The sequence below is a fragment of the Podarcis liolepis genome, assembly GCF_965112155.1.
Source record: "Podarcis liolepis genome assembly, chromosome: 12".
In the NCBI taxonomy this organism is placed as follows: Eukaryota; Metazoa; Chordata; class Lepidosauria; order Squamata; family Lacertidae; genus Podarcis; species Podarcis liolepis.
In genome coordinates this window covers 48,405,081-48,432,029 of record NC_139563.1, presented here as the reverse complement: position 1 = coordinate 48,432,029, position 26,949 = coordinate 48,405,081, and the positions used below count along the sequence as shown (strand labels likewise).

General features: G+C 44.4%; 1 protein-coding gene and 1 long non-coding RNA gene across 3 annotated transcripts in view; one reads left to right on the top strand and one right to left on the bottom strand.

The window, feature by feature from the left end:
- Positions 1-9,448, top strand: part of LARS2 (leucyl-tRNA synthetase 2, mitochondrial) — a 70,745-nt gene extending 61,297 nt beyond the window's left edge. For both annotated transcript variants that reach the window (XM_083467945.1, XM_083467944.1), the window contains exons 20-21: positions 4,219-4,346; positions 8,761-9,448. In XM_083467945.1, coding sequence (XP_083324071.1) covers positions 4,219-4,346; positions 8,761-8,940 — 308 coding nt within the window. In that variant the 3' untranslated portion in view covers positions 8,941-9,448. The remainder of the gene's footprint in view (positions 1-4,218; positions 4,347-8,760) is intronic.
- Positions 9,297-26,949, bottom strand: part of LOC310690099 — a 66,874-nt gene continuing 49,221 nt past the window's right edge. Inside the window, exon 2 of the long non-coding RNA XR_014517899.1 lies at positions 9,297-9,883. This is a non-coding gene — a long non-coding RNA (uncharacterized lncRNA). The remainder of the gene's footprint in view (positions 9,884-26,949) is intronic.

Genomic DNA, 26,949 nt, shown 5'->3' with positions numbered 1-26,949 from the left:
CAGAGTCCAAATGTTCTCTGATAAGCTACCTCAGCAATGTTTTCTCGTTTGCTCTTCGTGTCTCCTTTTAAATTCAGAGTGCTCCACTTGCCCACGTGTCATCCCTTCTGCATATGCACTGCCAAAACATGTCACTCAGCCTTTTACTCCTGGCCAGAGTTCACCAGACTGATAACTTGGCAATTTGCAAATGTGAACAGGATGAGGAAATCGTGTTTCCTTCCTAGAACCTTGCATCTGAGTAACATTCAGACACCACACATAAGATACTTGACTGTTTACGAAATAAAATATTTTTTCTATCCAGATAAGGATGTAAGATTACTGGATCTGGAAGGCTTTATGTTATGCTAGGAGTCCCATCAAGAAAAGTTAATCTTGCAAAAGATACATTAACAAGAGTGAAGTCTTCTTTACTTTCATTTAAGATTTTCCTATTTGTTTTGTGTCGGTTGTGTTGCCTGACCAGTTTTCACAGTCTTCCCACATGTGGGCACAACAAATGAAGGGCATTAGAAGTACTCTGCAGAGAATATATGTGTCATGTATATATCCCATATAAGTAATCTACCTGTTTTAAGTTCACACTTATTTTGCAGGGTTGTGGGGCTCTGCTTGTTGTTGTTTAGTCGTTTAGTCATGTCTGACTCTTCGTGACCCCCTGGACCAGAGCACACCAGGCACTTCTGTCTTCCACTGCCTCCCGCAGTTTGGTCAAACTCATGCTGGTAGCTTCAAGAACACTGTCCAACCATCTCTTCCTCTGTCGTCCCCTTCTCCTTGTGCCCTCCATCTTTCCCAACATCAGGGTCTTTTCCAGGGAGTCTTCTCTTCTCATGAGGTGGCCAAAGTATTGGAGCCTCAGCTTCAGGATCTGTCCTTCCAGTGAGCACTCAGCGCTGCTTTCCTTCAGAATGGAGAGGTTTGATCTTCTTGCAGTCCATGGGACTCTCAAGAGTCTCCTCCAGCACCATAAATCAAAAGCATCAATTATTCGGCGATCAGCCTTCTTTATGGTCCAGCTCTCACTTCCATACATCACTACTGGGAAAACCATAGCTTTTACTATATGGACCTTTGTTGGCAAGGTGATGTCTCTACTTTTTAAGATGCTGTCTAGGTTTGTCATTGCTTTCCTCCCAAGAAGCAGGCGTCTTTTAATTTCGTGGCTGCTGTCATCATCTGCAGTGATCATGGAGCCCAAGAAAGTAAAATCTCTCACTGCCTCCATTTCTTCCCCTTCTATTTGCCAGGAGGTGATGGGACCAGTGGCCGTGATCTTTGTTTTTTTGATGTTGAGCTTCAGACCATATTTTGCGTTCTTTGCCTAAATAATAAAGAAAGTTCCTTCTGTGCACACTATCCTGTTTTGCTGTGTTTGGTGGTCATTCTTGTTCTTTCTAGATGGTGTAAAAGCCCCTCCGTATGATTTTTGGCCTTGGATTAAGTTGGTCAGAAAACTAGTTTAATTATCTGAATTCCACCCCATCCCCAAAGAATATATTCTGTTGAGTTCAGTCACTGATGTTGTCCTTCACATTGTGAAGTTATCGAGTTCTTGGAACAGAACCCAACGTTTCAGCTATATCTAGGTATCTGGAAGGAGATTTTGGAATCTGGAAACTTTTAAAATATATTTAAGAAGTTTGACAAGTAATTCCTAATTCTGTAAAATCTTTCTTTCTGATGGTTTCAGCCAGGGTAGACAATCTGTGGCCTTGCAGATCTTGTTAGACTACAAATCCCATCACCCCTGAACTATTGGCCATGCTGGCTGGGATTGAGGGGAAAACAGCATCTGGAGGGCTGCATTTTGCCCATCCCTGCTTTAAGCAGATGGAACTGCTTTTGGATCATAAACAATGCTCTCCTATACAGGTCTACTTCAAAGGAAGCCCTCAAACACTCCCAGATATGTGTACAGTCAAACCTCTGTTCTCAAACGGCTCCATTTTGGAACATTCATTTCCCAAACGCCAAAAGCCCGGAAGTAAATGCTCCGGTTTTCGAAGGTTCCTCAGAACATGAACATCTGACGCAGCTTCCACTTCAGTGCAAGAAGCTCTTGCAAGCAATCAGAAGCTGTGCATCAGTTGTCTAACGTTTTCGAGGCCGAATGGTCTTCCGGAACGGATTACGTTCAACAACTGAGGTTTGACTCTATAGGATTGTGACTTTTTTATAATGTTTATGAATACAGGAAGTAATGAAAACTCAATTCACCTTGGAGCTACAGATGGTAACGATGGCTTCTATTTGGGTTCCAAAAGTGAGAATTGGCACAGGAAAGCAAATAATAATAATAATAATTTTTATTTATACCCCTCCCTCCCCAGCCAAGGCCGGGCTCAGAGCGGCTTACAAGCAATAATAAAAACAAGATGAATGATTACAACTTAAAAACAAAAATAAAATACAACATAAAAATAATGGAACATTAAAATATTAAAATGTAGCCTCATCACAGAAGGAGAAGAAAAAAGAGAGGGAGGGAATCAAATTGGCTCCAAGCCAAAGGCTAGGCGGAACAACTCTGTCTTACAGGCCCTACAGAAAGAAATCAGATCCTGCAGGGCCCTGGTCTCATGAGACAGAGCGTTCCACCAGGCCGGAGCCAGAGTTGAAAAGGCCCTGGCTCTGGTTGAAGCTAATCTAACCTGGGACCACTAGGGTGTTGTTATTTATGGACTTCGAGGCTCTCCGTGGGGCATACCAGGAGAGGCGGTCCCGTAGGTACGAGGGTCCTAGGCCGTAAATAAGCTAAATAAACAGAAACTTCCAAGTTTTGAAAACAACTTTGTTTTAGCTTTCCTGCCCAAGGAATTCTAAGTGGCATCGTTTCACAATTTTGTATAGTATGCCTTCAGTTAGCAATTTCTCATCAACAAATCTCAAGGTTGCAGTATTGCTGTTGTCCCAGAGTTCTCCTCTGTGAGGTTGTTGTTTTTTAATGTTATAGATCTGGATTCGCCATGTCGCTGATCTCTTATTTTTTTCAGAAAGGTGAGGGATGGAGGGTTTGTTATGTTGTGAGGAATCCCAGTTGAACAGAAAAATAAGGAGTGGCCTATAATTGCATGTTTTCTGCTTTCCCATCTAACATGTGATGTCTAGGAAAGAACTGAGCTCATTTACAAACGGAAAAGTCCTAACCAGAAAGGGCCAGCAAGAAAAATGAATCACTGTTCAAGCAGCTTACTACTTTCCTTTACACTTTGAAAGGTTTCACGTATGCACTTGCGATTGAGACTGCTTAATTTTGCCACCTGACTAAGTACATTGTTGGAAAACTACTCCACACAAAGAAGACCACGTGTTGTGGCTGCACAGAGAACTTGTTTCTAATGAATATTATCATGTTTTTGTTTTGATTTGTTGCACACTGCTTACAAAAAAAGTGGTTTAAAATATTCAAGTGGTTAAAATAAAATTGGCTGCCACAAAAAAATAAAATTCTTTTGTGTCAGGCTAAGGACTCTGTGTCCGAAACCATTTCTGTGCTTTACAAAAAGCTGAGTATCTAGCTTTTTATCCAACAGACTGGGATCATGAGCCAGCTAACATTAGGTAGTTCATTTCAGCAGGACAGAAGATTAGCATGTGTCTAACTTTGACTGGACTATATTTTTAAAGTATTATAGTTTTCTTTTGTACCATGACAATCTCTTGCAGCGCAATCCTGTAAATATTTCCTCAGAATACAGTCCCATTATGTTTGGGGCTCACTCCCAAAAATATTTGTTATGCAGCCTCAATTAAGCTTTAATGAGTAGATATATTTATCATGTTCCTTGTGTGCTGTGGCTTCTAGGGGGTGGTTTTGTTCTGTTTTTATGGCATCATGTACCATAATGTACAGAGAACTGCGGGTATAGGGCATATATAAATTCAATAAATTCAACAAGTCTAATAAGATGATGATGATGTTGATTAAATCTCCTGTCCCCATCTGTTTTTAAGCCCTTTAAGAATAGCATAGGACTATTTTTCTCATCGTCCCTTAACCTATTGCTTGAATTTCAGACAGCAGAGCTATTTTGCTTTCTTTGGTTTGTGATTCGCAATCTGGTACACATTCAGCTTACAGGATGTCGGCTGTTCTGTGCTAAAGCAAACTCCCAACGGTTCTGCTCTGGGCAGTGCTTAAACGGAGCAAGCAAACTGCGAAAACAAATGTTTCGTTTTAAGTACAAGCAATCCATTGATGTTGTGTTTCAGGCTTGTCTCACGCTCAAAACAAACTTTGCACTCATCATCTCTGGCACATGGACGTATTGCAGCAGTCCTGGCCTACGGTGGACCCAAAGTCTGAACAGCTGCCAGAAATAGTGCAAGTCTCTGTTCTGGTAAGAACACGTACTCTTCCTTTGGTTGTGACTGTAAAATCTTTAAAATTTCTTGCATCACCTATCAGGGAGAAGGTTGTATGTGGGGGAGGTTAATTTTGCTGCTGTTAAGGCCCAGCAGGTTGTCTTCGAAATAAACTCAGCAATTTCAGAAGTGTAGATTTCAAATCAACAGAAGCCCTCACCTCAATCCCGCCTCCCCAGTTGGTTCAGTTAGTGATTGCTCTGTGTTTTCTACTTGGAAAGACATCGCTTGCTGCCTTAATACAGAGTCAGGAGTAGCTGGCATGGAAGGACTGCAGCATGTAACCACTCCCGGCAGCAGCATTTATGCCACTTATCAGGACCATGTGGGTGTTGGCTATTTGCAGATTAGTTGCGCTGCAGAAGGCGTGCTGGGGAGACCACACATTACAAGGAACGCAAAAATAACTTTTGCTAGGTTTTAATAACAAAAACCATTTTTACACTAAATGTATCAATAAGCATGACCCAACCACCAGGGTACTGGGAGAGTTAGGTTCTGCTCTTTATATACTATACCCAACAGCTTAATTAACATAACTTAATAGCACCTGCTATACTGCTTCACAGCTGTAAAACTAGGTCACGTTATTTGCTCTGGCCCTTAAAGAAATACACATCTTGTGGAACAATAATGAACCTTCAAATTTAAAGAGACCACTCAAAACAGTGGGGACTGGGCAGTAGCAAGGACGTACCAGTGCAGAATTGGCTCCGCCGGTGTGCTGACATCACCCCAATCTTGCCTGTCCCTGCACCAAACCATTATCCAGTAGTGATGTTGCTGTCAAAGGACCAACACTCCTCCTTCATGTCAGCCACTCCTACTCAGAACATTGGTCCACCTGGTTTAGTATTTACCTGCCCTCGCTGGCAATGGCTCTCCAGGGTTCCAGGCAAAAATCTCTCCCTGCCATATCTGAAGAGCTATTGCCAGCTTGGTTTGCGTGCAGAGAGTTTGTGTAACACCACTTTGCTCCAGTCCATCCTTTTAGCAGCCCTAGATCTAGTTGATGTGACCTCGGGAGAGGAAGTGGCCAGGTTAGGGATTCAAAGACATGGGGTGGGAGCTGGGCCGTGACAAGAGACTGTGTGGAAACAAAAGGACCTGATTGGGCCTGGGACGTTCCTCCACTGGTACAAAACCCCACAGAGAAGTCTAATCATGGTCTGACATGAAAATAATTAGAGCAGAACTACATGACACAGAGCTGCTGCTGCAAATGGCATTCCTCTGCCAAGTTCCCCCCTCCCCCCAAAAAGGCATAGGTTCTGCTAAGACTGTTTTCCGATACCTGGTCCTGTGTTTACCTGCTAACATTGCACACCTTTGTTGCCACTGTTTGGGGCAGGAAAGTGACCTGCTTGGTGATGTAGAGGTACGTTATTTTTGCGGGGGGGTGGGGGCTGACACTGGGTTGTCATTTATGGCGGTAGTTTCATGTATACAAATCAAGATCAGCAGGTGAAATAATATCTTGTTCCAGATTTTGCATTTACAAAGCTCCACAAGTGTTCTGACATTCTAAGTCCCAACTTGACATTTGTGTCAATATCTCAGGCTAATGCCATTACCCATACAGTTGCAGTTCTGTCGGTGTTGATATCACACTCTGTTGTTCCATTTGTGTCTGTCCAAGGATCAACATGAAACAGGTCACCTCCCTTGCTTTGTGCGCTGTAGACATAATGAAATAAATACCTGATTTTCTGTTGTGCCAGGCGTTATTGCCATGTTTCTTCAGATTCAGGGCATCATAGATAGATAGATAGATAGATAGATAGATAGATAGATAGATAGATTCTTTATTGTCATTACACTAGTGCAACATTGCACCAGTGCAACGAAATTGGATGCCATCCCTTAAAAACAACAAAAGCAAAACAACAGCAACAACCAGACAAACCACCTTCCAACCACACCCACACCCACACCCATCAAACTCCCAGGTCTCACTATCGAGTTACAGCATTCAGCAAGGCCACAGCTCTTGGATAGAAACTATTTTTCAGTCTATTTGTCCTTGACTTGATGTTTCTATACCTCCTGCCAGAAGGCAGTAGTGCAAACAGACTGTATCCCGGGTGAGATGGATCCTGCAGGATGTTGTTTGCTTTCCTAAGGCAACGGGAACCGTACAGTTCTTCCAAAGGTGGGAGAGGGTGCCCAATAATCCTTTGGGCTGTGGTTATGACCTTCTGGAGCACCTTCCTCTCCCTAGCTGTACAACTGGAGAACCAAGCACAAATACAGTATGTAAATATGCTCTCTATGGAGCCTCGGTAGAAGGACACCAGCAGTCTCTCACTCAGATTGTTCTTTTTTAAAAGTCTGAGGAAATAAATTCTCTGCTGGGCCTTCTTCACCAGAGCAGTGGTATGTGCGCTCCAAGTCATGCCCTGATCGATAGCTACTCCCAAAAACCTGAATTCCGCCACCCTCTCCACCCGTTCCCCGTTGATATACAAGGGCTGAATGTCTGCCTTTTTTTTCCTGTAATCCACCACCAATTCCTTGGTCTTGGCCGTATTAAGAGCCAGATTGTTCTCTCCGCACCAAACACAGAGCCGCTCCACCTCGTCCCGATAGGCGGACTCATCCCCTCCTGAAATGAGCCCCACCACCGTAGTATCATCAGCAAACTTGATGATTTTGTTGCTGGAGTAGATGGCTGTACAGTCATACGTATAGAGAGCATAGAGCAGGGGACTCAACACGCAACCCTGTGGGGCTAAGGGCTGTGGACACATGTGACCCTACTCTAACCCTCTGAGAACGTTCTGACAAAAAATCCAAAACCCAGAGACAGGTGGAGTTGGGGAGTCCAATCGTCTCTAGCTTGGACACCAGTCTATGGGGGAGGATAGTGTTAAAAGCAGAGCTAAAATCCACAAACAGCAGCCTCACATAATTCCCCGGCTGCTCCAGATGGGACAGAGCAGCATAGCATCTGGCACTGCATTTTTTAAAAACTGGTGCTTCCTTGGTGGCACCTTAATAGCCTGGAATTGAAAAATTGGATGCAACCTGTCTTCTAGGGCGCACTCTTGTTCACAGATTTTATGCCATTTAGATTTCATCTCCCCGTGTCCAACCTTCTCACTTTTCTGTAACATCTTCTTTGTAAAAACTTTTCTGGTTTCCCTATAATGCCTTCACTCAGGTTGGCCCTGTCTGTATTGAAGCTGGTACTTTTAACTTGTCTGGAAAATAAATTGATAATGTACAACAGGAAAAGTTGGGGTTTGTTCTTGTTTAAAAACTAACCAGTGTCTACTTAGTGATCTGATTCCTATATCAGATTGAATCATTGTTAAACTCTAGTTAACTTTAATTGAAATGGGTAGTGTTACAGTGCACACTGTCGAAGTAGTGGACACTCCACTCCTCCCCAATCCTGTGACTTCCAGGAAACAAGCAGGTTTACTGCTTGTGGTTTATCTGGAGAGAGACAAGGCACAAACTTAGGTTTTCATGACACAACAAACCCAAACCATGGTTTGTTTTGCAGCAGAACTGCGGGAGGAGTGTAGCCCACATAATTTCATCTGCATGCACTAGCATGCTACTCATTCATATGAAGCCATAATTATTCTAATGTGGCATGTGAACCAAGCTGGCTTCTCATTACTACTAATATAGTTCATTCGGGAGAGCTATATAATCTCAGGGTTTAAGCCCCACATTGGGCAAAAGATTCCTGTATTACAGAGAGTTGGACTAGATGACCCTCATGGTGCCATCCAACTCTGTGATTCTGTTCTATGATTCATTTATTCTATACGGCAGCCTCTCTGACCTTTTACGCATTACTTGTTTTTAAAACCAGACCCAACTGGATTGGCTAAATTAGCCCAGGGCTATACATGCGACTTGCTGATCAGAAGGTCGGCGGTTCGAATCCCCGTGACGGAGTGAGCTCCCATTGTTCGGTCCCTGCTCCTGCCAACCTAGCATTTTGAAAGCACGCCAGTGCAAGTAGATAAATAGGTACCACGCCGGCGGGAAGGTAAATGGCGTTTCCATGCGCTGCTCTGGTTCGCCAGAAGCAGCTTAGTCATGCTGGCCACATGACCTGGAAGCTGTCTGCTGACAAACGCCAGCTTCCTCGGCCTAAAGAGCAAGATGAGCGCGCAACCCCAGAATCGGTCACGACTGGACCTAATGGTCAGGGGTCCCTTTACCCTTTACCTTTATACATGTGATAACATGCAGTAACAAAAAGGCAGGCTGACACAAGGTAACAGAAGTCTAATGATTGGATTGAAAGTTCTAAATAATACCTGAATTATTTATCTAGCAGATAGTGGTAAACGGACAAGAAACCTGAGGGCCCATTTGTAGACATCTCCTTTTAGTTCTCATCTCTGTCTCCTTTTCCCCTTCCAGATCAACAACAAGCCCTGTGGAAAAGTTGGTGTACCTCAACAAGTATCCCGAGACGCAGAAGTAGTTCGTGAACTGGTTGTTCAAAGTAAGCTGGGGACCGAATATCTCCAAGGACGCACCATTAAAAAGTTCATATTGTCTCCTAGAACTGCGCTTGTCAACTTCCTTATCCAGGAATAGCTGGTAGCTGTATTTTCTTAAAACTGCCTGTTTATCACTTTCCATTAAAGTGGGGAAAAAGAAACTCAACCATATTCTCCAACCAAGATGCTGCAGAGGGCAGAAAAATTAAAGCGCTGAGTGATAAAGAAGCAAAAGCTAACTTGTATATAATCAATGAACATGAGCACTTCTGCAGATATTTCTCTGGAAATCATGTACAAAAGCTGGCTTTCATTTTTATCACTGTTGCTACATACAAGTGAAAGTGTTGCTGTGAGTATCTGGTGCAGGGATAAGCTGTAATGCAGTAAAATGCATCCTTCTTATTCTTGTTTCCCTGTGCAGAAATATTTTGGGAGGGGGTGTTCTTTTAATAATAATAATACTGAAATATATTTTCAGTGTATTGTTACTGAAAGTAATGTACACTGTTGTAATCCATCATCCCTTTCACTGATCCTAGTGATAACCATTCAGTTTGGTTAATCAGTCTCAGCATTCATAATAAAATGTGTTTTCTACTTTATACTTTATTCGAGTACATCTTTGCTATATTTTCCACCAATTCCCACAGAGTTCACCAGCACAAAACAAGCTAATGAAAATTAATTCTAGGCAAAAAACACACACAACTCCTCTGTTTAAATTATTGTCTCCATGTTTCAAAGCTGCATGCTGGTAATAGATCACGTCCAAGTATTGCAGTCTTGCCAAGGGACATCCATACATGCCAGTTTTGGTCTTTTGCTCAGTTCTGATTCTCACACAGATTTAGATGTTCGGCTAGAATGGAAGTTGTTATCTTGTCTGTGCACTTTATAAAGTGGAAATAAAAAACGAGGTGCCTTTCAGATATGGAGAGTCTATGATGTACTTCCATAGCATGTATAGCTGTTCTCTTGAACCAGGTCAGCCACTTGGTTTAGTACAGTAAGTCGGTTGTTCTAGACACCGGAAATTTCTGTAACAAAAAGGAACAGGTTTCCTGGCTTCACTTCTTTGCCATCTCAGTTCACAGAGCTTAGTGTACAATCTTATTGGCAAACCACGAGTCACAAGTCAGCTCTCTGTCTTGACAATTTGGAAATCAGCCCAATAATGTATGGCCAATATTTCTAAGCCTTTAATCCATGGAACTCTAAAGGGCAAACACTACAAGTAGATATTGTTTCGGGGGGTAGGGGCTAATTAGAGCTATCAAAACCAGATTCTCACAGTGGCTGAATTTAAACAGCTGTCTACCTTGAACAGCATTTCAGAAGCTGCAGGAAACACAGACTAGTGTGTAACCCAACATTGCCTGGCTGTTGCCGTGCCACAAACTTCGATATATTTACCGAACTGAGCATGTGTAAATAACCTTTTTGCATTTTGTATTATTGTTAGGAGTTAGCTCAGCCTTCAAAATCTCTGGTCCAATTCCATCTTGAGCATGGCTCTCAAAGAATTATCTTTGGTTTATTGACATTTTCCTTTTAATGAAGATTGGCTTACCGCATTTTTCGCTCCATAAGACGCACTTTTTTCCTCCTAAAAAGTAAGGGGAAATGTGTGTGCGTCTTATAGAGAGAGTGCAGGCTGTGCAGCTATCGCTGAAGCCAGCAGAGCAAGAGGGAGAGCTGCGCAGCGCCTCTTGTTGTGCTGGCTTCCCAGCGAAGCAGGAGGAGGGACGGAAGGGAGCCCTTACAGAGCCCTCATCCTGCTTCGCTGGGAAGCCAGCAGACCAAGAGGTGCCGCGCAGCTCTCCCTCTTGCTCTGCTCTTGCGCCTCAGCAAAGTGGGAGGAGGAAAGGAAGGGGCTGCGTAAGGGCTCCCTTCCTTTCCTCCTCCCGCTTCGCTGAAGAGTGTCGCTTCGTCTCACCTGCCTCCTTTGATCCCCCCTGCAGGGACAACCCTGCTAGGCGGCCAACAGATGCAGCTTCCCCAAACAGGCGGATGGACCAGGGCTCCTTAACCTGATTCTCCCTCCTCCTCCCTTTTCTTCTTCTTTTATCCCAGCTGCCTCGGGCTTCTCTTGAGGCTTCCTGAGAGCCAGGCTGCCCCCTAAGCCGGTGCCTGGCTCTATTCCTCGTTTGCCCCTTGACATGCTGGAAGCAGCAGCGGCAGCCCCTAGGCAAGGCTCAGGAGCGCTTGAATGCATAGCGCAAGGAGGAGAGGGGCCTCAGATTCAGAATATATTTTTTCTTGTTTTCCTCTAAAAACTGGGTGCATCTTATGATTGGGTGCGCCATAGAGCAAAAAATATAGTAATCCTGTCGACTTGGGCATTCAAAAATCTGATCCAAAAGTCTCTGGTGTCAAAGCTGAGTCAATATTGAAAAGGTGACCATAAGCATAGGTTGTGCCTGTTAAGCAATGTATACCTTGTTTCATCTAGTGTGGCCATCCATATATTCTATGTCAGAGGACATGTTCAGCCTTTCTGCCTGGCTTAAAGATAAGGAACCATAAGAACGAAAGGCAGGAGAGACCAGTTTCCAGCTGGACAACAGAATGAGCCAGCTGCAGTCTTCCTCACTTTTGGTGAGCTCTGTTTACAGTTTCATAATTCTAAATCTATATCCATACCAGTCAGCATATGCAGATGTTATGCAAATCTCCCCCTTTAGCCTTCTTTTTTGACGATGCATGATTTGCCACCCTAATTTTAGCTGGAATTTAAATAATGTGTTTTTTCACTGTATGCATTTGCATACAGAAACTCCATTAGCTATCAAGCGTAATTGTTATAAAATAATAAGCCAATCTTAACCTTTTGACTCATATACACTCTAGAACGGTGGTGATTTAATAAAATGTCTTCACTGTTCGGGTGGGGAAGAAAAAGGGATCTTAAGCTGTCAGCCATCCAAGTGTTGAATCAAGTGTGCAATCAGAATTATAGAGAGAGAAATGAAACAAGGCTCTGTTTAGAAGTAAATTAGAGGATCATTTTTAAGTGTTTTATATCCCCCATTGCAAAGGCTCATTGCAGGTTACAGTATAAAAACAATAGAAATAAATATTAAAACATGCAGTATGAATAAAGTGCCAGAATTCCTGAAAGTTAATTATAAACCCCATTCTTATTTCCCTTGATACATGTTGGGGGTTATTTTATTGGAGATGGGGAAAGGATTTGCTCTTTGTGCTATGGAAAGAATGGAGAAAGAATCGTCAACAACATTGGTTGATATTGACTGCTATATATGTGACGACTTTTTCACCCTGCAGATTTGTTACTGGTCCTTAGAATGAGAATTGAATTTCGATCTGGCCTAAAAAGATAATTCCTATGCTTCAGAAGCCATAAATTCTTAATAGTGCTAGCTAAAATAACAATACAGTGGTGCCCCGCAAGACGAATGCCTCGCAAGACGGAAAACTCGCTAGACGAAAGAGTTTTCCGTTTTGGAGGTGCTTCGCAAAACGAATTTCCTATGGGCTTGCTTCGCAAGACGACAATGTCTTGCGAGTTCCTGCTGTTTTTTTTTCCTTCCCCCCTTTTTCTAAGCCGCTAAGCCGCTTATCAGCTGATCCGATCAGCAGATAAGCCACTAAAAGCCGCTAATAGCGCTAATCCGCCAATGGGCTTGCTTCGCAAGACGAAAAAACCGCTAGACGAGAATCACAGAATGGATTCTTTTCGTCTTGCGAGGCACCACTGTATCACATTGTTACAATAACTCCCTCCCCCCTGAGCTTATCCATGTGCACAGTTGTTTAGGCCTCTATTCACACAACCAGTTTTCCCCCATCAGAAAATACTTCCCCTTGTGCGTAACCTAATATTTTGTTCACCATTCCAGGGGAGGGGAGGGGAACACTAGACAACATGCTTTGCTTTCTCTGTCCTCGACTTGGAGTGAAAACAACAACACACAAGCTATTTGAAAAGTTAATTTCTTTTTAGCAACCGTAGCAAATAGCCTTGTAAAAACGAATTCCCTTGGGAAACGTCCTCCTCTGCCATTTCTCCACAAAAGGAGAAATGTTGGAAATGGTTGTCGGGGCCAAATAAGAGTTTGCTTTCCACTGTAGGACGTTTCCCTAAACCCAGTCCTTTTTTTTTCCTTTTTGCAAAACCTTTTTCAGTAATCGAAATAAACTGGAAAGGGGTGTCAGTTAGCACTTTGGCAGTGCTTTGCTGAAAGTTCCAGAATTTCTCTCACGCTGTATTGTTCTGGGGCTTGGACTTGCCTCGTAAGCAGCACGCTTGATTAGAGAGGGATGAAAGTTCACAAATTTTGCCTTCATGCATTTCTGTTGTTTGCAGCACGGACAAGGAAGAGGGGTTGGGGGGAGGGGCTCAACATCCTGGACTTCATGCTCCAAATGAGCCAACAGTGTGACGCGGCAGCTAAAAAAGCCAATGCAATTCTGGGCTGCATCAATAGGAGTATAGCATCTAGATGAAGGGAAGTAATAGTGCCACTGTATTCTGCTCTGGTCAGACCTCACCTGGAGTACTGTGTCCAGTTCTGGGCACCACAATTCAAGAAGGACACTGACAAACTGGAATGTGTCCAGAGGAGGGCAACCAAAATGGTCAAAGGCCTGGAAACGATGCCTTATGAGGAACGGCTAAGGGAGCTGGGCATGTTTAGCCTGGAGAAGAGGAGGTTAAGGGGTGATAGGATAGCCATGTTCAAATATATAAAAGGATGTCACATAGAGGAGGGAGAAAGGTTGTTTTCTGCTGCTCCAGAGAAGTGGACACGGAGCAATGGATCCAAACGACAAGAAAGAAGATTCCACCTAAACATTAGGAAGAACTTCCTGACAGTAAGAGCTGTTTGACAGTGGAATTTGCTGCCAAGGAGTGTGGTGGAGTCTCCTACTTTGGAGGTCTTTAAGCAGAGGCTTGACAACCATATGTCAGGAGTGCTCTGATGGTGTTTCCTGCTTGGCAGGGGGTTGGACTCGATGGCCCTTGTGGTCTCTTCCAACTCTATGATTCTATGATTCTATGAAATTCATGGAAGATAAACCAAGCTCTCTGGAAAGAGGAATTATCATTGGCCAGTTAAACATTACGCCAACATTCCTAGACCAACCCAGGGTCCATATAGATAGAAGCCTCCTAGTATACCTGGCTACTCAAAGAGTTTCCCAGAAGCATCTGATTGGCCACTGTGAGAACAGGAAGCTAGACTAGATGGGCCACTGGCCTGATCCAGTAGGCCAGTGGTTCACAACCTGTGGGTCCCCAGATTTTGCTGGACTACAACTCCCATACAGCTCTGGCCTTGCTAGCTAGGGGTGATGGGAGTTGTAGTTCAACAACATCTGGGGACCCACAGGTTGAGAAAGGCTGCAGTAGGCTGTTCTTATGTTCTTGTAGGATGCAGGCAGAAGCAAGGGAGCCAGTGTGGTGTAGTGGTTAAGAGCGGTAGTCTCGTAATCTGGGGAACCGGGTTCATGTCTCCGCTCCTCCACATGCAGCTGCTGGGTGACCTTGGGTCAGTCACATTTCTTTGAAGTCTCTCAGCCCCACTCACCTCACAGAGTGTTTGTTGTGGGGGAGGAAGGGAAAGGAGAATGTTAGCCGCTTTGAGACTCCTTAAAGGGAGAGAAAGGCGGGATATCAAATCCAAACTCTTCTTCTTCAAGGGTGCCCAAAAAGGAGCAAAAGCTGGCTTGGCAATGACTGGGTGTACTCCTCGCTTCTCGAGCAGCTACCACCAGTATCCTAAAGAGAGGACCATGTGTGAAAAGACAATAATGCGATACGTACAAGGTAAGATGGTCAAATGTAATGGTTAGTAGAATGATTGGAGAGACAGGCAATCACCATTTCCGCCTACACAGCAACAGCCAACATACTGGATGGCCTTACTAGGGTGTGAACACATCTGATACGATTTTGGTAAATAATGCTCTGAACAATCAGGAAAAGTGCTACAGAATACTACGGCTGCAATTTTAAGTGCACTTTCTGGGACATAAGTGAGTACAGTCGTACAGTGGTGCCTCGCAAGACAAAAATAATCCGTTCCGCGAGTCTCTTCGTCTAGCGGTTTTTTCGTCTTGCGAAGCAACCCTATTAGCGGATTAGCGCTATTAGCGGTTTAGCGGATTAGCGGCTATTAAAGGCTATTAAAGGCTATTAGCGGCTTAGCGGCTTAGAAAAAGGGGGGAGGAAGCGGGGGGGAATCGGAACACTCGCAAGACGTTTTCGTCTTGCGAAGCAAGCCCATAGGGAAACTCGTCTTGCGAAGCAGCTCAAAAACGGAAAACCCTTTCGTCTAGCGGGTTTTCCGTCTTGCGAGGCATTCGTCTTGTGGTGCCCCACTGTACCTTGGTTTTCAAACAGCTTAGTTCTCTAACATTTTGGCTTCCAAATGCAGCAAACCCAGAAGTGACTGTTCCGGTTTGCAAACTATTTTTGGAAGCCAAACATCCAACGGGGCTTCCGATTGGCTGCAGGAGCTTCCTGCAGCCAATCAGAAGCCGCAGTTTGGTTTCCAAACATTTTAGAAGTCAAACGGCCTTCTGGAACGGATTCTGTTCGACTTCCAAGGTACGACTACTGCATTCAGTTTTAAATTAAGGAGATCACAGAAGCCCAGTGTTGTAGAGTTGGAAGGAATTGCAAAGATAATCCAGTCCAAACTCCTGCATTGCAAGAATCTTTCACCCAACATGGGACTCAAACCCATAACCCTGAGATTAAGAGTCTCATGCTCCATCCCTTGAAGGGCTGTTGTTAAACCTGATTTGCCCATTTATTCACTCTTCCAAGATGGGGTGGGAAAATCTGTCAGATCTCAAAATGTAAAGTATTTTTTAAAACTGATTTTATTTTTTAAAAATCCAGAAACTTCAGTGTCTACTTCCTACTATAGTAGCTTAAGAAATAAAAATAAATTTGTTCAACTTTTTTTTTTTAAAGCCCCAATGACTAGTATTAGCGATAATGTACCAGGTGAGTGACAAAGACATGTTAGCTTGTGGTTAAGGAAAGACAAGTGGCCGTCAATAGAAATTATATTTTACAAGTGGGTCCTGCAACAAATTTCTGCAGTGTGGAGTGTTCAGGATTTCAGCCACTCCTGAAATCAGTCTGTCCCTTGTCCTCCTTTCAGTATTCTATGGCCATTTGAGCATGTTCAGTTATCACTTGAGCTGTTTCTAAAGTTCCCACTGATTTTTAAAAAAAACAGTTTTAGGGATTCTCCCGAGCCTATTGCTCTTGGTCCATGGGTGATACCATTCTGACCACGTAAGCAACAACACCCAAATCTTGAACATCAGAAGTAGAGGGAACAACGCATCCAAAAATGTTACAGTGGCCTGAAAGGGCATCACTGGTCTTCAGCAAAGGGTTCAAAACTTTCTACAAAAATAATTAGCAGAATCTACCAGGAAATTTTGTCCATGCTCCATTTAAATAACTAATTTTCTGGGGGATTGTGCTTTTTGTGTGTGGAGACCTATGGGGGTTGTGTGAAAATATCAAGGAAAACGTTAGCTCTAAAAATATCCTTTGCGTGGGAGGCGTGGTATCAACAACTGATCAGCAAAAATCTTCCCAAGCCCCCAATGTATTAACAATGTCTCTCAAGTCCATGCCGACTAGGTAAAGTTGAATTAACAACAGGATGACAATGTTGCCTGACAGCCCTTTCAGCCAAGGACTGTTGCAACACAGAAATCATGGCAGTATGTTATTTACTTTTCCAAAACAACGTAATTCTGGGAAATGTTTAGCTTAATTCTCCACTCCCTCAGATCTATTCTAATAATTGGCATTTCCCTGAATGCCACAGATGTCAAGTTCAGCAAGCACAGAATGGGATTGGTGGAGGAAAAAGATCTGCCCTAATGAAGTGATAGGGCTGTTAAGTGAGAGCCCAATTGATCCAGCTGCTATTGTTGGCGGAAAGTTGGAACGAGCCCATGGAGAAGCAGAAAGATGATACAGAGCAAGTCTCAAAAGCTGAAGCATCTTGTTGCTTAGCGTTCAATACACGGTTTCCCTGCTAGGAATGCTACCATCCACAGTTTATACAACTGGGTAAACAGTGAGAGTGATGATGGATTGCATGCCTAAGGTCCCAGTTTTTCAGCTAAATAAGACTGCACAACCGCTGCTGGTCCTTGTTACCCATGTGGACCACTCAAAGATCATTTGGGCTGAAGTCCTCCACACCTCTTTGGTCTATAGGAATTAGAATCATGGAATTGTGGAGTTGAAAGGGTCATCTTTTGCCCAACGTGGGGCTCAAAACCATGACTGTGATATTCAAAAGTCTCATGGTGAGCTAGTGGTCAGACTGGCTGAATTCAAACCATTGGAATTTGCTCCTTTAGTTGCAATGAACAGCCTCAGAAATTGCAGCTCTGATAGGAAACAACAAGCAAGGGAGAAATAGGTACCTGTGTTATTGAAAGCCCCACATGTTTCAGAAATGGAGAAGTTCCTTCTCTGGGGGCAATCTAAAACCAATGCCACCACCACTTGTGAAAAACTTACAAGTTACTCATTATAAAGAAGGTTCTAAAAATGAAATAAAGACCATTTATATATATACAAAACCAAACAATTTATCAGTGTTCCTCCTTTTTAAACAGTGTTTCTTATAGCATCCATGTTAAATCTCTAAATACAAAAGCTACACATGGAAAATGGGAGAAACTTTACTGATGTCACTGTTAACATAAGAAGAAGCATACTGAAACAGACAAAAACTAAAAACACTCAAAGCTCTGTTAGTAGTAGCTGGCTAAACTTATCTTTTTGCTGAAGAGCTTTCAGGCTGATTGCCTTCCTCAAACCATTTCCATTTTTTTCTTTTTCTTGTGCTTTATGTCCAAAGCAGACTGTAAAGGGAAGACTTGTAACTCACTGGTAGAGCACATTACTTTAGCTGCAGGTTGAATCTCTGGTATCTCCAATAAAAGGCTGAGGTGGTGGAGATGTTTGACCTCTACCAAAGTCCCTGAAGAGCTGCAGGCATTCAGAAAAGGCATTATTTGGTTAGATTAACTTCTAGCCTGACTTGATACAAGGAAATTTCCTATGCTTTAATAGACTGTAATCTTGTGGTCATGAAGCTCAACATCAAAAAAATTAAGATCATGGCCACTGGTCCCATCACCTCCTGGCAAATAGAAGGGGAAGAAATGGAGGCAGTGAGAGATTTTACTTTCTTGGGCTCCATGATCACTGCAGATGGGGACAGCAGTCACGAAATTAAAAGACGCCTGCTTCTTGGGAGGAAAGCAGTGACAAACCTAGACAGCATCTTAAAAAGCAGAGACATCACCTTGCCGACAAAAGTCCATATAGTTAAAGTTTTCCCAGTAGTGATGTATGGAAGTGAGAGCTGGACCATAAAGAAGGCTGATCGCTGAAGAATTGATGCTTTTGAATGATGGTGCTGGAGGAGACTCTTGAGAGTCCCATGGACTGCAAGAAGATCAAACCTATCCATTCTTAAGGAAATCAGCCCTGAGTGCTCACTGGAAGGAGAGATGCTGAAGCTGAGGCTTCAATACTTTGGCCATCTCATGAGAAGAGAAGACTCCCTGGAAAAGACCCTGATGTTGGGAATTGGTTGGACAGTGTTCTTGAAGCTACCAGCATGAGTTTGACCAAACTGCGGGAGGCAGTGGAAGACAGGAGTGCCTGGCGTGCGCTGGTCCATGGGGTCATGAAGAGTCGGACGTGGCGGCAGCGGGAGGCCCCATTAGCTAAAGTGGTGCTTCAGGTTAAGAACAGTTTCAGGTTAAGTACAGACCTCCGGAACGAATTAAGTACTTAACTCGAGGTACCACTGTACTACCTTTTCCTCCAAGGAGCTTGAGGTGGTATACATGGTTCTAACCCTCCCCATTTTCATACCCTTCAACATTTCTCCAATGAAAACAGGGACATCCTTTTCCATAACAACAACAATAATACCCTGTCCATATGACTGGGTTGCCCCAGCCACTCTTGGCAGCTTCCAGCATATATAAAAACATAGTAGAACATGCCTTCAGATGTCTTCTAAAGGTTGTGTAGCTATGTATCTCCTTGGCTCAGGGGTCGCATAACTCCACACCCTCCAACATTTATTCCATGAATGTAGGGACATCCTACCATAACCACCAACATTGTTTTGATGAAAATAGGAACATCCTGAGCAAAAGCAGGACATTCCGGGATTAAATCAGAACCCGGACAGCTTCTATAAATCTGTATCAGTCCCTGGGAAATAGGGACACTTGGAAGGTCTGCATTTTATCCTCTCAATAACCCTTTGAGGTTAGGTTAGGCTGAGTGATGGTGATTGGCTCAAGATAGCTTCATGTCTGAGCTGGGGTCTGAATCCTTGCTTCCCAAGGTCATAATCCAATACTCTAATCATTACACAACACTGGCTCTTTTATTTTGCACTTCGGGTGTGATTCAACCCTGGAGAAAACTAGCAGATTATAATGGATAACGTCTAAATATAGCCCTTTTATGTGGAATAGGCAAAATCACAGTTCTTTTTTCTTTAAAGAACATTGTTGGGAGCATTGTCATTGAGAACATTTTGCAATGAACCTTACCCTTCCAAGAAGCAAAAAAATGTAATTTTCCTCATCTACAATTAAGAATTGAGGCATGAAAAAAGCCTTGTTCCAAGGTAGACTTTTTATGTGGCTCATATGAAAATAATTCTCAATATGATGATTCCAAATTAAACAGCAGTTGTTTGGACAAGTGCTTGGAGTTTAATTTATTCTTATGAATGTTTGAGACTCCCCTGGTTCTACCTCATTTGAACTCCAAATTGCAATCTGCCTGCACAGATTGACAGAGCTGCAGCTGCAAATGAGTTTACTTTGCAATCAGAGGAGTGTGGCAGAGAATCCTTTTATGCCCAAATAAACAGGTGAAAATTGGTCTAGAAATTGCTCAAGGAGTAATCCACCCAGTGACTGGAGCCATGGGAACAAGGCCTTAAAGCTGTTTAATGAGTGAGAGAATTGGCACAGTTTCTATAGTAATCTGGTCAGTGTCTAAGGTGGCCACTTAATGCACTGGAGAAAGAGAGAGAAACGGATGGGGGGGGGAGAGAGAGAATGTATCATAAAAAAGAGGATAGATATTTGCATAACATCCACATGTGCTGCTTTATATGCATAGCTTTCAATTTAGAAATAATTGCTATTGTAGAGGCTTAAGCAGTGGATACACCTCACCACAGACCCTTTTCCAAGGACAGTCCCGGATTTACAGAAGCCATCCTGGTTTCTAATTTGATCCCAGAATGTCCCACTTTTCCTTAGGGGGTCCCTATTTTTATTGGTGAAATGTTGGAAGGTATGGAAGGGTATTTTTTGAAGGTGACCCAGAAACTACAATTAATCCAGAATGTGGCGGCTAAACTGGTGACTGGGAGTGGCCAAGACCACATAACACCGGTCCTGAAAGACCTACATTGACTCCTAGTACGTTTCTGAGCACAATTCAAAGTGTTGGTACTAACCTTTAAAGCCCTAAAAGGCCTTGGCCAGGTATACCTGAAGGTGCGCCTCCACCTCCATTGTTCACTGAGATCTAGCGCTGAGGGCCTTTTGGCAGTTTCCTCCCTGTGAGTTGTGCGGTGACAGGGAACCAAGCAGGGGGCCTTCTTGGTGGTGGCGCCTGCCCTGTGGAACGCCCTCCCATCAGATATCAAGGAAATAAACAACTACCTGACTTTTAGAAGACATCTGAAGCATAGCTGTCTGTCAACTTTTCCCTTTTCTTGCGAGGAATCCTATTTGGAATAAGGGAATTTCCCTTAAGAAAGGGAAAAGTTGACTGCTATGATCTGAAGGCAGCCGTGTTTAGGGAAGCTTTTAATATCTGATGTTTTATCGCTTTATTATTATTATTATTATTATTATTATTATTATTATTATTATTATTATCATTAATTCTGTTAGGAGCCGCCCAGAGTGGCTGGCGAAACCCAGCCAGATGGGCGGGGTATAAATAATGAAGTTGTTGTTGTTGCTGTTGTTGTTGTTGTTGTTTTATTATGTTTTTATATAGGTTGGGAGCGCATTATTGTCATGAACTGGCAGGACGATGGGGAGGAAGAAGAGGAGGAAAATGATCCCAGTGAGGGTTGTCGCAGGGACTGGGACACACCGGGGCAAGCAGGGGACAGGGAAGGAAGTATTCACTGGGTGATGGAGAATGGCAAGGGAATGGGGGTCAGTTCACAAGAACCAGAGCAGCAGGACCCATCACCAGAGCCAGAGGGACCCCTGTCTCCACAAACACAGTGGGCTCTGAAGCATAGGGAGCAGTGAGAGGGGCAGTCCAGGAGTCTGAGGCAGCTGTTGTAAACAAAAATTGCCCTTTTCCCTTATGGGGTACCCAAGAGCCCATATAGAGTCCTTACATAGGTTCCCTATTGGTAGGAGAAAATAACAGGCCAACCAGAGAATATTGAGAAGCAAAGCAGCTAGTAAGCTTGATGTTTATTGATCTGTTGCGACAGGGTGCTTCCCTCACCCGCAGAAGAGAGGAGGAACCCAGAAAAATGGCGCGCAAGGCCTTATGCATACTTTTGAAATTGCCACCCTGTAGATCAAGACCTATGGGACGCAGGTGGCGCTGTGGGTAAAACCTCAGCGCCTAGGACTTGCTGATCGCATGGTCGGCGGTTCGAATCCCCGTGGCGGGGTGCGCTCCCGCTGCTCGGTCCCATCGCCTGCCAACCTAGCAGTTCGAAAGCACCCCCGGGTGCAAGTAGATAAATAGGGACCGCTTACTAGCGGGAAGGTAAACGGCGTTTCCGTGTGTGCTGCGCTGGCTTGCCAGAGCAGCTTTGTTACGCTAGCCACGTGACCCGGAAGTGTCTGAGGACAGCGCTGGCTCCCGGCCTCTAGAGTGAGATGAGCGCACAACCCTAGAGTCTGTCAAGACTGACCCGTACGGGCAGGGGTACCTTTACCTTACTAGATCAAGACCACCCCCAGAAACATCATACATACATCACAGAAGGGGTGTAACCTAAGACCACCCCTCATATACATCATACCTACATCACAGAAAAGGCGGTCTAAAGCAGAAATTTGAATGGTTACTTGATTGGATTGCCTGGGTAGCCTGGCCAATCTTTTGTAACGATAAATACTTAGTTCTTGGGCCAGGTCACAGGCTCACACCCTATTCATTTCTTAAATGTGCCCTTAAGACAGGATTTGTGAGGAAAGAGACAATGGGGAGGTTTCCCACTTTGACCTTGCAGAGAAAACATTTGCTCAGTTTGGGACAGTTTGGGAATCAAAAATGGTTCCAGGTCGGTCTTCCTGTGCTGATCTATGTATGTGCTTGGTTGGTACACTTATGAACATTACCATATATCTAAGACTTCAAAATTCTTATCACACAGCTAAGCCCAGCTTCCTAGCTGACCAGGTGAGGCTCGCTAGATCTGGGAGGTGTGTGATTCCTCTGCTGGATTAGGTTTGGGACAGGTGAGGGTCACAGGCCTCATCAAGTCCAGATGCTGCAATCAGCAAGCAAAGTGTAAAAGGGAAGCAGAGCTGAGGTGCTGTGTCTGCTCTAACACCCATGTTGGTGTTAGACCTCAGCTTGGATCAGTGCCGGATTAAACCCTGTGGAGGCCCCTAAGCGGTCAGAATCTCAGCCCCACCCCATTGAACTAAGAAAGTTTGTTTGTAATTTGCTTTCCAGGTCAAATCAATGTTATTTTGATCTTTTGTTGCAGGACTCCTAAAAGGCGTGGGGCCTGTAGGCTGCTGCCTAGTTGGTAATCTGGCACTGGCTTGACTGCTCCAGGATTTTTGCAGGACTGTGCTTCAGTTTGGACTTTGGACATGTGGGTTGACCTTGGACTGGGAACTTGCCACCAGGTAGGCCAGGAGTTCAGTATTATTATTGTTGTTGTTGTTGAATAAGATATCCCTATTTTCAGTGTGTTGCCATAGTAAGGAAGACTTTGCCCACATGACCTAGGTTCCGGCACTCTCTTCTGTCCAGGAGCTAAACTGCTAGTGTTGGCTGGCCATTTTCCCTAAATTCACAATCAAATCTATTAATTTAGCTATGGCTTTAGCTGTGTTCAAGGCCGGGGTGCGGGGGACACAACCATTTAGAGTGGCAGCGTGCATTTTGGAAGTATTTTTTTTTTATTCCCATTCCAGGCACTTAGCAATGGCAACAGAGTGGCTGGGGAAACCCAGCCAGATGGGCAGGGTAGAAGTAATAAATTATTATTATTATTACTGGGTCTGTGTCACATAAGGGGTTAAACTTGGGCCCCATCTGCACTATGCTTCTAAAGCAGTATCATACCACTTTAAACAGCCATGGCTTCCCCAAAAGGATCCTGGCAACGGTAGTTGAAGGATGCTAAGACGTCTTAGAAGACCCCTATTCCCCTCAGAGAGCTATGCAATTTCCAGAGTGGTTTAACAACCAATCCCTCTTACCAGGGAACTCTAGGAATTGTAGCTCTGTGAGGGGAATAGGGGCCTCCTAACAACTTCACAGCACCCGTAACAAACTACAGTTCACAGGATTCTTTGGGAGGGGGAAAGCCATGGTTTTGAAAAGAGAAATTGAGGGTCCCTGGGACAGGTTTCTCCACACATTCCTGTAGATTTTTGGGCAGGTCAGATACTCTCCTCCGCAGCCTTGATAAGCAGCAATAAATGGCAAAGAGCCCAGTGGCTTTAATTGGGTCTCACGTCTCGTTTTGCAAACCATCCCTTTGATTTTTATTCCATTCTTTTAAAAAAGCCAGCATCAATATACAGTGGTTCTCAAACGCCTTGGTACTCAAACATTTCGGCTCCCCAACGCCCAAAACCCAGAAATAGGTGTTCCGGTTTTCGAACGTTTTTCAGAAGCCGAACGTCTGATGCGGCTGTAGGCTATTGGTTATGGGGCGCCGGAATTACGGATTACGTTCAAGAACCATGGTACAAAAAAGAAGAAATAAGAAGCAAGGTACCACTGTATGTTTATTTGTAGGCCGCTCATAACATATCATATGAACAGCAACAAATATAACAATTCCACCCCAACACACAAATGAAGAACAATTACGCATGTCAATAAATACAGAATATACACCCATGCAACATAACAGAAAGCAACATAAATAAGCTAACAAAATCCTTCCTCATCTCCTGACTTGTCTCCTTAACAAACAGAAGTTGAGCATTTAATGTTTATCCCATGCTATGGAAAACGCTTTCACCAGAGATTTGACAGGCACCCTCACTCTTGGCTTTCAGGCTTCTCTTGAGTCCTTCATGGCTGTTTACCATGTTTTTGAGAAGCCAGGCATTTTATGAGTACTCCTTTTCCCCCCAATGGTTTTTCATGTTTTATTGTCTGCGTATAGCTGTGCAACACCCTGACGTTTTACGAGATGGCAGTATATAAATGCTTTTTATAGATAAATAAATCCTTTACCCACAGCATAAACGATGCAACCCCACACTACATGCCAGGATGAAGTTTTGGGGCTGTTTGGGTGGAGTTTGCAAGTCAATCCCATGCATTTACATTGAGTCCTCTGGTATGCCAAGGTACAATTTCACTTTGTCTCAATGGCAACTGGAGCTATGAAGACAGAGCAATCACTTGGCCTTCAGGAAACCAGATAAATTCTTCAAATTCCTCTCTGGGAAAAGGGTCACATTTGTTCATACAAGGCTGGAATGAAAATATTGCCCATTCCACCCACCCACTAAATCCTTCTTTAGGTTATTTTGGGATTTCCCCCCATTTTTTTCTTCTTCTACAAGTGTAGATTTGCACTGTACATGAGCGGATATATTATTTGCACTAATCAGAAGAGGATTTAAGTTTCAGCAAGTCACCACGGCAATCGGGGGAAATGTTTGAGTGAGACAAACAGGAGGAGGACCCGAAATAGCAGGGAGGTAATAGGACGCCGGTGGCGCTGTGGTCTAAACCACAGAGCCTAGGGCTTGCCGATCAGAAGGTCGGTGGTTCGAATCCCCGTGATGGGTTAAGCTCCTGTTGCTTGGTCCCTGCTCCTGCCAACCTACCAGTTCGAAAGCACGTCAAAGTGCAAGTAGATAAATAGCTACCGCTCCAGCAGGAAGGTAAATAGCATTTCCGTGCGCTGCTCTGGTTCACCAGAAGCGGCTTCGTCATGCTGGCCACATGACCTGGAAGCTGTACTCCGGCTCCCTCAGTCAGTAAAGCGAGATGAGCGCCGCAACCCCAAAGTCGTCCGCGACTGGACCTAACGGTCAGGGGTCCCTTTACCTTTAATAGGGCTTCTGATTGTTGTGTCTTGAGGTGGGAAGTGGGATTGTATACTTTATGCTTCTTTAAAAAAAATTTTTTTTTGCATCCCTCATTTTGTAGTGGGGATATGAGCAATCTCCCAAGCAGTGGTCCCAATTCTTTGCTTGAATGAAGCCTAAGAGTGGTCTACTTCCCATCTTACTTTAAACCATGGTAGGCAAACTAAGGCTCGGGGGCCGGATCTGGCCCAACTGCCTTCTGTATCTTGCCCGCGGACGGTCCAGGAATCGTCACGTGGATCGGCATGGGGATTCTGATCGTTCGGGCTGCGCCATTTCCCTCCCCTCACACACACCGCAGTGGCACCTCCTCCCTCCCTCCTTCTGGCTTCTCCCCGCCCTGCCTAGAGGAGGAAGGGGGCTGGGCTTTCTTGAGCTGCGGTTGGCTGAACGCCATTTTAAGCAGCCCCTGTCCAGAGCCAGCCCTTTCTTGCCGCTCATCGTCCCTCTGCTACCACTGCCGCTGCCAGCCCCTGCCACTCGCAAGGCACAGGTATGCAGCCACTGGGGCTCGTCCAGTGCTGTGGAGAAGGGAGGGGAGAGTCGTGGGGGGGATTTTTTTTCCAAAATACAGTCCGCCCCCCCCCCCAAGGTCTGAGGGACAGTAGACCAGCCCCCTGCAGAAAAAGTTTGCTGACCCCTGCTTTAAAAAATAAAGGTACCCCTGACCATTAGGTCCAGTAGCGGACGACTCTGAGGTTGCGGCACTCATCTCGCTCTATAGGCCGAGGGAGCCGGCGTTTGTCCGCAGACAGCTTCCGAATCATGTGGCCAGCATGACTAAGCCACTTCTGGCGAACCAGAGCAGCGCATGGAAACGCCATTTACCTTCCCACCGGAGCGGTACCTATTTATCTACTTGCACTTGACGTGCTTTCGAACTGCTAGGTTGGCAGGAGCAGGAACCGAGCAACGGGAGCTTAACCCATCGCGGGGATTCAAACCACTGACCTTCTGATCGGCAAGCCCTAGGCTCTGTGGTTTAGACCACAGCGCCACCTGCATCCCTGACCCCTTTTTTAAACCATAGCTAAAAACAGGTGATGGCTTAATGTGAATGTGCAGCATACTAGTACACACTGCTGAAAAGTTCCCACTCCACTCCTCCTGCTGAATTGCTGCCAGGAACAAGCAAAAGTCTGGCTTGCCTTAATGTTGGAACCTGGTTTCATGGTTCTTTTCTATATGGAGTTTTGCATTGATACCTCCTCCTGGCAGGGATCTATCCTCCTATACAGTCGTACCTTGGATCCCGAACACCTTGCGAGTTGAACGTTTTGGCTCCCAAACACCGCAGACCTGTGAGTGAGTGTTCCAGTTTGCAAACGTTCTTTGGAACTCAAACGTCCAGTGGGACTTCCGTGGCTTCCAATTGGCTGCAGGAGCTTCCTGCAGCCAATTGGTAGCTGTGCCTTGGTTTCCGAACGTTTTGGAAGTCGAATGGACTTCTGGAACAGATTCCGTTCGATTTCCGAGGTACCACTGTACTTTGGAAACTATTGTGCACACAATGATAATGCGTTGTTATAGCATTCAACCTGATCAGTCCCCAATATGCACCTTTAATCCAAGCCTGCAAAATGTCATTTGCTTGTAAGACACTTTGGGTTGCCCTGGGCAAGAAAAAGCAACTAACAGTTTTAATAATTTCAAAATAAGAGACAATACATTTTAATTGTGCAAACCTAAATATCCGGTAAGTGCTTGAATCCCTCTTGATATCCTAAAAGACGGAAGACTGGCAAAACTCTAAAACAGA